This window comes from Pteropus medius, unplaced genomic scaffold, assembly GCF_902729225.1.
Source record: "Pteropus medius unplaced genomic scaffold, Ma_sr-lr_union100, whole genome shotgun sequence".
Classification (NCBI taxonomy): Eukaryota; Metazoa; Chordata; class Mammalia; order Chiroptera; family Pteropodidae; genus Pteropus; species Pteropus medius.
Genome location: NW_024349802.1, coordinates 17,500,892 through 17,514,577, shown reverse-complemented (window position 1 = coordinate 17,514,577; position 13,686 = coordinate 17,500,892). Strand labels below are relative to the sequence as shown.

The 13,686-nt window shown below is 38.9% G+C and overlaps 1 protein-coding gene and 1 long non-coding RNA gene across 8 annotated transcripts in view; both read left to right on the top strand.

The window, feature by feature from the left end:
- The first annotated feature begins 428 nt into the window (after positions 1-428).
- CSNK1A1 (casein kinase 1 alpha 1) overlaps positions 429-13,686 on the top strand; it is a 41,644-nt gene continuing 28,386 nt past the window's right edge. For 2 of the 7 annotated variants that reach the window (XR_005647312.1, XR_005647311.1), the window contains exons 1-2: positions 429-1,122; positions 1,741-1,847. Coding sequence is in view for 4 of the 7 variants with exons in the window: in XM_039836507.1 (XP_039692441.1) it covers positions 1,000-1,122; positions 1,741-1,847 (230 nt within the window). In the remaining 3 variants the exon portion in view is untranslated. The remainder of the gene's footprint in view (positions 1,123-1,740; positions 1,848-13,686) is intronic. The other 5 variants (XM_039836507.1, XM_039836508.1, XR_005647313.1 and 2 more) reach the window with 5 other exon arrangements.
- On the top strand, positions 4,402-6,641 carry LOC120581533 (uncharacterized). Its single transcript, XR_005647314.1, has 2 exons — positions 4,402-4,507; positions 4,612-6,641. It is a non-coding gene; the product is annotated as an uncharacterized LOC120581533 (long non-coding RNA).

Below are 13,686 nucleotides of genomic sequence, written 5' to 3'. Positions count from 1 at the left end.
AGACTTTGCTAAAATCGGGGGCCCGGAACAAACAAAGCCGGCCTGGGGCAGTTTTTCTCTTCTTTCCCACCAGAGGTTGATAGGCTCTTTCAAAACAAATTGGGCTGGAATGAGCCGTTCTGGGGGAGTGGCGGAAAGATCAAAGGTTTAAAACCGCCTCAAACAAAGAGCAAAGGTCAATACCCAACTCCGAGGAGACCTGAAGCTCCCACCTTCAATGAAAAATGAAGGTGACTCCTTTCTAACTGCTCTCGAGGCCCGGGGCCGCGCGGCCTTCCAGAGGCCGGGCGTGTCCGAGGTGACTAACAGGTAGCAGGAGTAGAACAGCCGACGACCAGAAGTGGAAGTGAGCCCGGGGCGGAGGTGAGGAGAGGCCACAGCTCGCCTGCGCTGTCAGCGGGGTTGCACTACGCATGAGCAGTTGAGCGGTGACGAGGTGACGCTGGGAGCGTGGGCCGCGACTCTCGCGGATCCGGTTCCGCCCTCCCTCTTGCTGCCGACCCTCCGGGGCTAGCGCCCGAGTTCCCTTTCCCAGAGTCCTCTGCGCCGTGAAGAAGCGGCTCCCGGGGACCGGGGGCATTTTGCGTTGGCTGGAGCCGGAGTAACAAGATGGCGGCGTCGGCGGAGTGACAGGGGTCCCTCCGGGAGGGAGCCGGCAGCAGTGGTGGCAGCGGTATCGCCGCCCTAACTCACCGCGCCCCTTTTCCAGCCCGCGACGTCGCCGCGAAAGCGAGGCAGCAGCGGCCGCCCAGACACAAGTGGCCCAGCCTGGTAACCGCGAGAACCCCTCACACACTGCGGCCTGGCGAGAAGAAACCTGACTGAGCGGCGGTGATCAGGTGCCCCTCGGCTGATTCCGGGCCTTGTAACGCCGAGCCAACGCTTTCAGCTTCCTGCCGCCCTCCTCCGCAGCCTTGCTCCGGGGACGAGCCCAGAGGCCTCCGTCCTCCTCTCAGAGGTGTCGGGGCTCGGCCCCAGCCTCCGTCTTCGCCTCTCAGGATGGCGAGCAGCAGCGGCTCCAAAGCCGAATTCATTGTCGGAGGGAAATATAAACTGGTACGGAAGATCGGGTCTGGCTCCTTCGGGGACATTTACCTGGCGATCAACATCACCAATGGCGAGGTAATCATCTGGGGTGGGGTTCACGACAACGCAGCGCCTGTCCTCACCCCGCCCCCCCAACCCCCAAACTACTCGGGCCTTTTCCCACCGCACGCACGTACTGGGGAGTCCAGAGGGAGCCAGTTTTCCTGGCTTAGGAACCTTTCCCACGCTCTTACCCTAAAAGGGAAAGAACCTGATAGAAAGCTCGGGTGAACTAGGAAGTTTCCCAGCTCGTTGAAAATACCGTAATCGAACTTTTTTAACCGTCGTCTAAGGCGACAACGCAAATCCAATTTCTGGGGTCCCCTGTTTTTCTCTATATATTTAATTCTACTGGGCTGCTTGTTACAATTAGGACGGTTTCCGATCGCCTGGTACCTCCGTAGCCTCTCATTACATTTTCTGGATGAATCATTTTCCTGCACTTTAGAGGACATGCCGATTTCGTCACTACCCCCGAAGAGGCCTTTGAGGCTGGTTGCCTCGTTTTGTAATTACAAAGAGCAATTCGTTTCCCATTCTCTCACTTTCATCATCCAGTTACGAGTTGGAGCTTTGCTAATGTTTCCCCTCTTTTCCCAAGTGACACTGAATCCACAGGGATGTTGATGCCATTATCCCCTCTTTCCCCTGCAGGAAGTGGCAGTGAAGCTAGAATCTCAGAAGGCCAGGCATCCCCAGTTGCTGTACGAGAGCAAACTCTATAAAATTCTTCAGGGTGGGGTTGGCATCCCCCACATACGGTAAGAACCCGTCAGCACACAGGCTGTCCCTCTGAGGGAAGGACGGAATGGGGGAAATGGGCCGAGGCAGGTAACAGGACCAGCCGCATCTGGGTTTTGGTATCTGAGTTCCCTGCGTTTCTTTTAGACGGTGGCTTCCTTTGAACCCTAAGTCACCACAATCACCGAGTATATTTCAGTTTGCCAACTTAGTTTAGAATTTCGATTTGTTACAGTCTGCTCCGTTTAGCTTCCGTCATTCTTCCAGAGGCTTTCATTTGCAGTTAAGTGCTGGTCATGTTTGATACCTACCCGGAAGGGTTGGCGGCCGCTTTCTTTACGTCGGCACCTCTGATGTTCTTATGTTTGTCCAGAGAAGTGAATTTGAAAGTGCCGAAGTGACCTGGCTGGACCAGTTCGGGTTGCTATTGGAGCTGGCTTGGGAAATGGCTGCTCTTTTGTTGTGTTTTTGTTCCAACATGTCTTCCTCCTCCGCTTAGAAAATGGCGGAACGACGTGACTCAACCGCAGATTCCTGCCCTTTTCTCTGCTTGGTTCACAAGTCAAGCTTCCTTGATTCCCCCCTTGGTATCCCTGAGTGGATTAAACCTTTGAAAAGCCAAGAATAAAGCTGCAGGCGGCGGTGGGGTTCAAGGAAGGAGAAGGCATAATGACAGTCTGTTCGCGAACTCTGCAGCAGATGCGACGTGAAATTATTAAATTATACTATGCAGAATCCTTCAGAGCCTTTTTAAAGGTGTTAATTATCCTTTCTGAATGGTAACGTTGGCAACATTTCAGTTTGTACTAAATTATGGGTAATGGTAAAGGCAGTTTGAGCGCAGCACTAGGCTGGCATTTCCTCAGATCGGTTGTATTAAAAGAAAGCTTAATCGCGTAATCACTGTTTGATGAGTAACTTTAACCTGTTGAGTTACTTGGTCAGTAACTCATCAGGGGAATTTTGGCCTTTGGGGGGCTGAGGAAGGGATATTGGTGAAGACAAGTAGTAGCAATAATAGTAACCAATAAAAGATAACCAAATAGAGACATTTGGTTTTTAAATGGTTGACTTTAAAGGGTTTTAAAATAGTTTGGATTTTGAGATTAAACTGTCTTTTCCTATAATACAGACTAAAATATGGCATAAAACCCAGCGATATTACAACAACATTTGCAAGAAGATTCAGAGATAGTTGAAAATTAAGTGAAATGATATTTACTGCAGCCTCTTTCTGTTTTCAATTTCTGTTCCTCAAATCTTGAATCAAGAACTAGATGACATATGTTAATTCTGATGTGGAAACAACCAAAGTAACACCATCCTTAACAAAATTTCTAATACTGATGGACATTGAATGATAAAATGTTCTATTGGTTGTAAGTAATAAAGTAAATTATTTGAAAGAGAATTCTAGGTTTGTTTTTTGGAATAAAGATTAATGTGAAATCTGAGATGATCTATATTTGAGATTTTAAATGATTTTCGTCCCCCCCCAAAAAAAAAAAACCCTACTATATGGGAAAATAAATTTGTTATTGTGGTAGAAGAAAATTTTGATTAACATCCTTAGCTTTTTTCCAAAAAAAGTCAGTTGCATCAGCCTAAACATTTGAAACTCCTTTCCCTTCATGTTTGATCCCATCTCTCCACCCCTGGCCCATACTGATTTGCTTTTCATCACTAGTTTTCCCTTAAAATTTCGTGTAAATACAATCATGTAGTATGAGGTCATTTGTATCTGACTTCTCTTAGCATAATGCTTTTGAGACTCATCTATGTCGGGAGATTTTATAAAGTTCACAAATCAGGTTGAATTTAATGTATTTGAAATCATTCTCAAAAAGCTTTGAGCATCTGGCAATTTCAGTGCCAAATCCAAATTAAATACATACCCTTTTATCTGGTAGCTTTTATTTAAGAGCAACACAAATACAGATCAACAAAGGCAATAGTTAATATACCGAATAAGCACATGAATACAGGAAATTGTGAACAAAATAATAGGCTTCTGTTTATAAGATGTGTGCACAGAGTTGTAGTTATAAATTGTCTCTGAGTGGAGTTAAAGAGGTGAACCTGGCTTTCAAGTTAAGGCTTTGTGGGGGAGGAGATGGGATTTCAAGATCTGGCTCTAAGGAAGAAAGCTTGGTAAACTGGTTGGGGCAGGCATCCAAGACTAGAGTATGGCTTCTGGGAGTAGTCTCTTTTGAGGGTGGGGAATAAGTAAATTTGTTTTAGGAGTGGTAGTACATAGACACAAAAGTGGTTCATTGGTTTTAAAATGTGAGAGAACTGTTTTTCCACTGAAGCAGAAAGGATAAGATTTACATACAAGCATTCTTTACATGAGTGTCAGCATCTTCCCATCCCTCAGTTTGTTCCCCGCTATTTCCACATTATCTGTATATCATATATATTAAGTAAATATTTACTTGGTAAATATTTAATTAAGTTGACTGTTTAGCTAGATTAAATAAGGCAGTCTATGTGTTATTCATTGTTTTATAAGTGTTAACACTAATTTAAAAAAATTAGATTCTGCTCTTCACTCATTCCTGTCCCAGCACCTCTCACCATTTTCTTAAAGATACTTAATGTATTCTAAACCAAGGGCTGAAAATTACCTGGCCTACATAGCAGACCTACCTAACTAGGTCCTTGCTCTTGTTACGTAGAGGTATAGCATCAGTGTAAAGAGCAAAGAATGATAGAGTGACATTCAGTCTCTTCATGTTTCTAAGAAACTCAAATTCTTGGACCTTGTGAATTGGCCTCTGGGAGCTCAGTAAAAATTACTGTATTTCTCTTAACAATCCTCTCTTTCTTTGTGCTACTCTGAATTAATGTATTCTCTAAAGAAGCAATATGGTGTAACCAAGCTCTAGATCTGCCATGTGGTATTGACTGAGTAATCTGGAGTCAGTCAATCCCTTAACCTCTTTGGGCCTGTCATTTTCCTCATCTGAATCAAAAAGAGGATTTTACCATTTTCTAATTTTGTTGGAATGGGAAGGAAGAGTGCTGGACAGCAAAGTTTAGGGTTTCCTACTCTTCTGCTGGGAAAAGAATTTTGAATATGAGCTTTTGGGTAGGGTTTTATTTGAACAAGTTTCCTTACTTAAATAAAAGTCACTGGTCTAGTCGATCTCAGAACAGTCGGCTCTGAAAATTTAAGACTTGTTTTCAGATGTCATGTTTAGATCTTTGAATGTTATTTTCATGAGACACCACTCAAAAGATTTTTTGAAATGCCATCTGCATCAGGTAAACCATAGGTTATCATTTTGAAGAAAGTAAATTAATGGAACAGTTTTATAAGGAAATCATGAATAAAGAAGATGGGAGGGGCATAGGAAGATTGTTATTACCTTGTTTTTTAACTTTTTGCCCTCTGAATGTCAAATATTCTAGAGAGAGGATGGTTATAAAGTACTAGTTAATCCCTACTCTTCAGTGTTAAAAGCATTTAAATTTTTAATCTCAGCTTTTTGGCTTGGAGCATATATCCTGTAAATAAGTCATAATGCTGTTACCAGAGAACAAATGTAACATCTGCAGTGGGTATGTCTTTAGTAGAGAAATCACTGGATGCATGAGAAATGGGATTTTAACTCATAGGATAACTGAACTTGTAGTATACTAAAGATGTTTATATTGGGTTATAATGAATTCTTAGTTATGGAGTGATGTAATGATGCTTAGGTAGCATTTCTGAGCTAGATAAAACCTGAAAGATATAGCCCAACATCTCATAATACAAATTAGACTGTTGACCCTCAGAGGGGTTATTGAGTCTCCTAACTTTGAATTTTCCTGTGAGCCATTTTCACCTTTGTGTCAAGGTCAAATCATGCGGCTCACATTCCTCACACCCTTTCATTTGATGCTGCAGAGCCCTACTTTGTCTCCTTTACTTCATGTCATATGGCCTCATACAGAGAAACTGTAACCTATTGTTTGTATTACTATCTAACTAGCTGCTTATTATTCTTATTCTCCCTTTTGAAGACATGGATTGCAGGATGAGAATTTTCATTGGATATTATTAATTAGTATTTAAATTTGAGTAAATAACTTGTAAACCCCTGTATAGTATAGTATGTGGATTATACTGCCTTAGTTTATTTTTGGAGCTAGATCATTTTGTTTCAAAGTATATTTACACTGTACCTAAAGTATCATTTAGTAAGGTTTTCTCATGATCTGTCAGTATTTAGTAAGAAATTTAATGTTAAGTTTATAAAAAGAAAACCAGAATTTAAAAAATGTTTTAAATAGAATCTTTTAGGTTTATATTAAAATCAGTTATTGAGTTTAACAGAAGTTTTTCTGAGATTAAATGAATGCCTTAATAGCTTTCATAACATAAATGATTTTCTGATTTAAATGATGCTTTTTGTTACTGTTTTTGTTTCCAGTACCATATCAGGTGGTTCTTGAAATTTTGAATGACCAGTAATCATATAATAAATACTAATGTGTGTCTTAGTGGAATTTTTTTTAATTAGATGTAATTCATATAGAATGAAATGCACAGATTTTCATGTACCATTGAATCAATTTTAACAAATGCATGCACTAGTGTAACCCACAGATAAAAGAATATTTTACCGAGATAAAAGAATATTTGATTTTTTAAAATAACTATTAATCCTTTTGGATCACAGTTACATATTGTTTTTTTCTGGATTTGATGTTATTTGTCAGTATGAAAGACTACAGGTTACTAATCTGTTTATCATCATGAAATACATTTTGAATTACCCTAATAAAATAATCAGACGGGATGGTGAATACCTAGTGGCAATAGAGCTCTTTGTTTTATTCTTCTCTTTTAAAGATCTAGAATAACTGCCTTTTCCTCGTCTATAAGTCATCAGTGGGGTGTGTTTTTTAATGGAGACTTCGGAAGCGCTCTACAAAAGTTTAGGTGGAGAGTACATTCTGATCCTCAACACAAAGGGAAATGGAAAGAGTTACAATGAAAGTTAGGGTTCCGTCCAATATGTAGATTTGAACCTGGAATGAATTCATTTCCCTACACTACCAGATGTAGGAATCAAAAAAAATAACTTTTCCTCTACCCTCTATGTTCTTTGGGTAATAATTAGATTAACAGGAGAAAACGTCCAAAGTTTATTAAGGATGTATGTGCAGGGGTGTCATAAACATGAGACCTGAACATAATCTGCCATTTTGGACAGAGGAGAAAAGGGGGCAGGGGCCTAGAATTTCAAAGGGAAATCACGCAATTTGCAGGTAGATGAGAAAGAGCAAATGTGGTAAACAGATTCTTGCTGGACTGCCCAGAAACGATGGGACACAGAAGAAAGTTCAAACAGGGTTTGCTAGATTTCTCTCATTCTGCCACATTTAGTATATATTATGATGCTAAGGTGATGTTCTCTTCCTTTAAGCAAGGTTTTCTATTTCTTTAGGTAGCTAAGGGGGTTGGGGGTTAGTTGTGAAAGGTTCTTTCTCAGTCTCTTGTTTCTTAATAACCAGCTTAAAATCAATATCCCAAAAGGCATATTTCAGGGTAGCAAAACTTTGGTCTTCCTCACAGACTATTCTTTTCTTAAGGTAGCTTTTACAGAAAGGATATGGTGAGTTTAAAGTGACAGTATCCCAAGGTTAGCTTATATAGTTAAGGTAGCAGAAAATACAGAACTAAACTTAAGCCAGGTGATGAGCTTAGAAGGGATGGTAGGGAAAGTAAATTAAGAAGTGAAGACTGAACCCCTTGGTGGAAATTCAAAGTTAATCAAGCAAGAGGAGAGTTGGGATAATGGGCTGTTGAAGTTAAAAGAAGTCAATTTTTAGAAAGAGGTAATGTACAGCCTAAAGATATATAAGAAATGAGATTTAGGTGTTTGACGAGAATGGAGTTGAGTATATTGATGCTTCATAAATAACTGTTGGCCCAGTGGTATGGTCTGAGTGGTCTGGTGAGCGAATAAATATATAAAATTAAAGAATAATTTGGCAGAGGCCAGCTTTTGGAGTTCCTCATATATGTGAAAGTTTTCCCTTTTTTGGTAGATGATGGAGGAAGGGCATTGGTTTTCATAGCAGAGAAATGGCATCATGAAAGCATAGAGTTGCTACTGGAACTGGTACTTAGGAAGCTAACAATCCAAGTGTCTTTTGAAATTTAGCTCAGTTGCTAACTTTTCTAGAAAATTTTCCCTTTTATCATCTCTGAATAAATTGCTTCTGTATTTTGTATTTATTGTTGCTTTTATATTGCACTTGTCATCTATTTCTTCTTCCTAGACCTTAAGATGCCTGTAGCACTTAATCTGCAATATCTAACACACAATGGGTGCTTAGTAAATTGAATCAGAGACTGGAGGAACAGATTTTGGAACAAGATTTTTTAAAAGCTATATGACGTAATTTACAATTGTAAAGCTTCCCCCATTTAAAGTATAATTTATTGGTTTTTCGTATATGTGCAGAGTTGTGCAACCATTACCATAATCTGATTTTAGAATATTTACATCATCCCCAAAAGGAATCTCGAACTCATTAACAGTCATTCTCCATATCCTGCCAGCCCTATACAATCTTTAATCTTTCTATTTGTATATTTGCCTGTTAGAAAAGGTTTGATCAAGATTTTATAGTTGGTATTGTAAAAATGGTAGATATTGTCAGTGGAAAAGTATATTTTAATACTGTATCCCCCTAAGCTTCTAGTTCTCCACACAGCCTCAGCTCCACCTCAGATCATCAGGCTTTAGATTCTCAGAAACACCAATCCCTGGTGCCAAAAAGGTTGGGAACTGCTCCTTTAAAAGACAGACTGGGTCCCCATTATTGCCAATACCATTCCTGCCAATGTTAGAGAGCAATAACAAGGACTGGCAAAAATCAGATCATTTGCGATCTTTGAAATGTAATTTTGGGCAATATGATGAACGTGATAATCATTTTACTGGGAACCAGTGAAAAAATGAGAGTAAGATGGCATATACAAACCTATTATGGTTTTTAACGAGTTAATTGATAAGAAAATAAGGCGGTCTTATCTCTTATGTATCAGACATGCTGGCTCCTTATTATGGTTTTTAACAAGTTAATTGATTAGAAAATAAGGCGGTCTTATCTCTTATGTATCAGACATGCTGGCCACTTTCAGTTTTCTATGAATGCATTCCTAACCCTCACCCAACCCCTCACCTGGCCATCTTACATTTATGCTTCAAGAGTCAACCATTCTTTGTTGGAGAAGCTTTCCCTAATGCCTCCCTTTAAAACAGGGGCACCCAACCGCCTGGCCGCAGACTGGTACTGGTCTGAGGCCTGTTAGGAACTGGGCAGCATAGCAGGAGGTGAGCAGCAGGCAAGTGAAGGAAGCTTCATCTGTATTTGCAGCCGCTCCCCAGTGCTAGCATCGCAGCCTCAGCTCCACCTCAGATCATCAGGCTTTAGATTCTCAGAAACACCAATCCCTGGTGCCAAAAAGGTTGGGAACTGCTCCTTTAAAAGATGGACTGGGTCCCCATAATTTGTACTCTCTCAACACTGGTCTCTCCATCACATGATGTTATTTATTTGCCTGCGCACTGCTGTAAGCTTTGAGAGCAGGAATTATTTGGTTTTGTCTTGTTAGCCACCATAAATATTGAATGGGTAAATGAATAGTAGCTTTAATAGTGAATAGTGATACGTATCAAAGCACTGTTTTGTGTTTTTATAACTTCAAGTTAAGGAACATTTATCTTTGAAGGCAAAGGGCAAGGAACAAGGAGACTGAGAAATGTGAGAATGTTACAGCATTTTTCTAGGATCTAGGGATGATATTTTGAGCAAAAGATTAGTAGTAGTAATTAGGAGGGTTAGGATGAAGAAGAAAAATGAATCATCCTAGTCGACAGTGTTATTCTGTGTAAAACACATGATGCCCAAGTTTTAGATCTTATTCTGCAGTCTGTTTACCTTAAAAATTGGTTTAGAGCAGCATGGTTCAGAGATAACTGCCACTCACACCTTCTAAGAAAGAGATCAGTTAATTTAGGTAAGAAAAATATTACACCTGCATTTTCATGATCCTAACCTCTAACTGAATCTATTGTTTCTATTATAAATGTTTGCAAGAAACCCCTAAAGCAGTACCTCTGGCTTTGGAATCAGTAGAAATCATAGATATTTTCATATGACATTATCGTTGTTGCAGGTATCTCAGAATGCTATTTACACTCACCACTATTTCAAAATTATAGAACTAATTAAACCTGCTGCTATATCTTATTTTTTAATGCATTGATAAACTGCATGTGTATTACTACATCAAAAGTAATCTTTTAAAGTATTTTATGATAGCTGAATTTCCATATAATTGGTTTCCTTTATAATGCTATATATATTTTATACATTTAAAACATTCGGAAAAGGGATATGTAGGCTTCATGAGACTACCAAAGATGGGGGAAGGGGGAGTACATGGCACCAAGAAGATTTAGAATTTGTAGTGTAGAATGAGTTAACCCAACCCCCACCCCCATGATACAAGTTTCTTGGTCATGTGGCTAAATATATTTGATGCAGAATTGGTCTCTTCGTTGGATTTTCGATATTTTCTTTCCCTTCTAGTTCAATTTTAAATTAGTTCCATGCTTGTTAATGCCTTCTGCAGGGATGTGAGGTTATAAAGGTGAGAAAATCAGCCAGTTAAAAAGGTTGAGCAGTTCTGGGAAAAGTTTGGTGAAGTAAAAGAGATTGAGTTAACATCTAAAATTTCTTGAAATTTATCATGTTGTCAGAATTATTACTCTGATCGATGTAACTACAGCTAAAACTGGCTCTTTTTTTTTTCATAGTTCTTGTTTAAATCAGTTGTCACTGTGGAGAAATCAGTTTAACCTGTATTTGTACTTACAGTTTTAGTTGCTTGTATTCTACAGTGTCTGTTTATTAACCTGATTTTCTAGTTCCTTGCAGTAGTCAAATAGCGGTATTGAGTGTCTTTCTATGTGAAAATGCTCTGGGTCCCAAATGATTTCAAAGGTATTGCTGCAAATTATAAATTCAAATAAAGGATTATGGATAAAAATTATGTGTTACTGACATTTTGAAATCTAAATTGTATTTTAAATGTGCAATTGTGAGAGAAGGAAATAGGTTGGTGCTCAAATTTTTTTATGGCAAGAGAAATCAAGTTTAGATCATTAAACTCTAGGTTCTTTGTATTCAAAGTGAAAAAGGCCACAAATCTAAGGAACAAATATGGGCAGGGAAGGGAAGCTTAAAGAAAATAAGAGTTACACAGTAATCTCGTTTACCAAGAATTAATAGAAAACCAGGAGGTAGCCCACATTTAGTCAGGTGTCTAGTTCTCTTTCAGAAGGGCTGAAGAGTTACCATGTATCATAATGTAATCTAAGTCATTGGTTCTGTTTTCATGATGAATGTTATTAATAAGATGGAACTTAAATAAGTACTGATAGTTTAGGTTAGAGATCAGAATGTCTAAGATGCAAATTCATAGATGCCTGCAGCTTTTAGAAGTAATCAGCAAATGAATGCAGTATACCAGAAGGATTGGTGACTTCCGAGGCTCAAGAACTTAAATCGAGAATAGATGGGTTATGTTGTGGGTGAGGGTGCCTTACTGTTGGAACCTAGTAATGTAGGAGGGGAGGGAGACCTTTAATTGCTATAAATAAATTGGTATCCCAATTCACATCCATACAAACACTACCCAAAACAAACCAAAAGGGTGAGGGGAGGGGGGCAACATGGTATGATTACAGTAAGGAACAAAGTGGTATTGGGAAAAGAAACAAAAATTGCGTGTGCATAATTTCTTTGGCTCATGATCTTTTGGGCACTGTTTAAGGATGAAAAGAAGGGTAGCCATAATTTTAAGAATATATCTATTATGAATGGCAAAATTATACTGTTAAGAATGGCACACATATTAATGCTAGGAACATTAAAAGGAATATAGACAAAAGAGCAGGGTGGCTAAAGTAACTGTTAGCAGTAGCAACCTAAGGGGGTAATTTGAGCTAGTTCTAAGAGTTTAGCAAGATTGTACTAGACTAGGTCCTTTTTCTACCTTCATAAAAATGAACATAAAGATTAGATGATGATATCCTGGCAAGAGTCTAAGTTTGAGAGATTCTTGAAAATGTAGATGTTATGAAAATGGGTATATTATAGCGCTGATTGAGTGCTTACTTATACTTTTTAATTCAGTGAAGACTAACATTAATAACCTACAGATGGGAAGATAAATGGCATAGGAAAAGATATTTGCCTATTAAAACTACTACTTTTAAAATTACTTTGTGTATTTGAATCAAAGGTGAGTAGAGTAGCTGCTTGCCAATGACTTTAAACTTTCAGTTCAGGGAGTGTTTTTGCATTCCTTATTTTGTTTTTCTTATCTGTCAAATCAAGCACTCCTTAGCCTTTTATGTTTTTCATCTTTAATTCAGCAAATGTTAACTGAGCAGTTTCTGCGTGGAAGGCATTGTGCTGCATGCTGGCAATATAGAGTTGTTAACAAGACAGATACAGTGGCTATTGCTATTAAGGATTCTCTGGAGAAACAAATGGATCATATATGGTTATACTGAAAGACATCTGTTATGAAGGACTGGTTCACACAGTTATGGAGGCTAAGAAGGCCTTTGATCTGTGGTCTAGGGAAACCAGGAACATGGACAGTGAGAAGTTTTATTTCCTTTTTATTCTATTCGGGCTTTCCACCTTGAAAAAGGTGATCTTAGACATTCAAATGCTAATCTTTTTGATTCAAATGCTGATCCCCAGAGACACCTTCACAGACACACCCCAAAATAATGGTTTACTGGTTTACAGGACTACCCAGCATCCCTTAGCCCAGTCAGGTTGACACATAAAATTAGCCATCACACCTGTTAAGTCAGTCCTCTGAACTGGAGGACCTACATTAAACAGATAATGTTTTTCTATTATTATTGTCCTAGTCATAGGAATGGAACATATTTGGGTGCTTTAATCTGAACTGCATACCTATGATAATTATACTGATTTATAGTTCTTAGAAGTCCTTAGGTCTCATAGTAATACTTAAAATAGTTTAGTCATTTCTGAGATATTTCTATTTTTATAAAGAGATTTTTCAGAGAAAAGAAACCTCTAGCTTTAAATCTCCACCTGTAATATAACACTTTTAATTGGTCCCCATGTCATTCATTCCTTCCCCTATTCCTGATTTCCATACTGCATACTAATGCCAAGGCTAACCCTAAAATATTGAGTTAATTATATTTCAGCCACACTCGACTGATAATTCCCCCCAATTATTTATGGAACTTAAAGCTCTATGGCCTGGCATTCAAGTCTATAATATAACCGGAAACTGTCAGCCACCTTGACTCTTGCCCTATTTCTATAGGTCTGTTCTTGCCCCTGCCTGGCACGTTCTTTTCTACCTTCGCTTTCAAAATACTGTCTCTCCTTCAGGATCTTACCCGTAACAGGTTATTTTCATAAGAGTTCTTTGGACAGATTTAGTTCCCATGATCTTTTGGTTTTCTGAATTCTGTTAACATTTTTGTTAGCCCCAGTGACTTGTGAATGTGTTATCTTTGTACTTTTTATGTGTCTTAATTTTTTAACTAGATTTAGTTTGGATATGGGTTTAGGGGAAAGAGAATGAGAACAGAGATGGACCTTGCCTCCTTCTCTTAGCATCTCCAGACCTTAAGGTGCCTTTTTTTTTTTTGTATGCTCTAAGTATTGACGATTTTATAAATTGTGAACTCATTCTTCAGCCTACTTCCTTGATTGGTCATGTAACACCCAAAGTCTAAAGGCATTGATTTGAAGCAAACAAGTAGAAAATGAGACTTCTGTTAC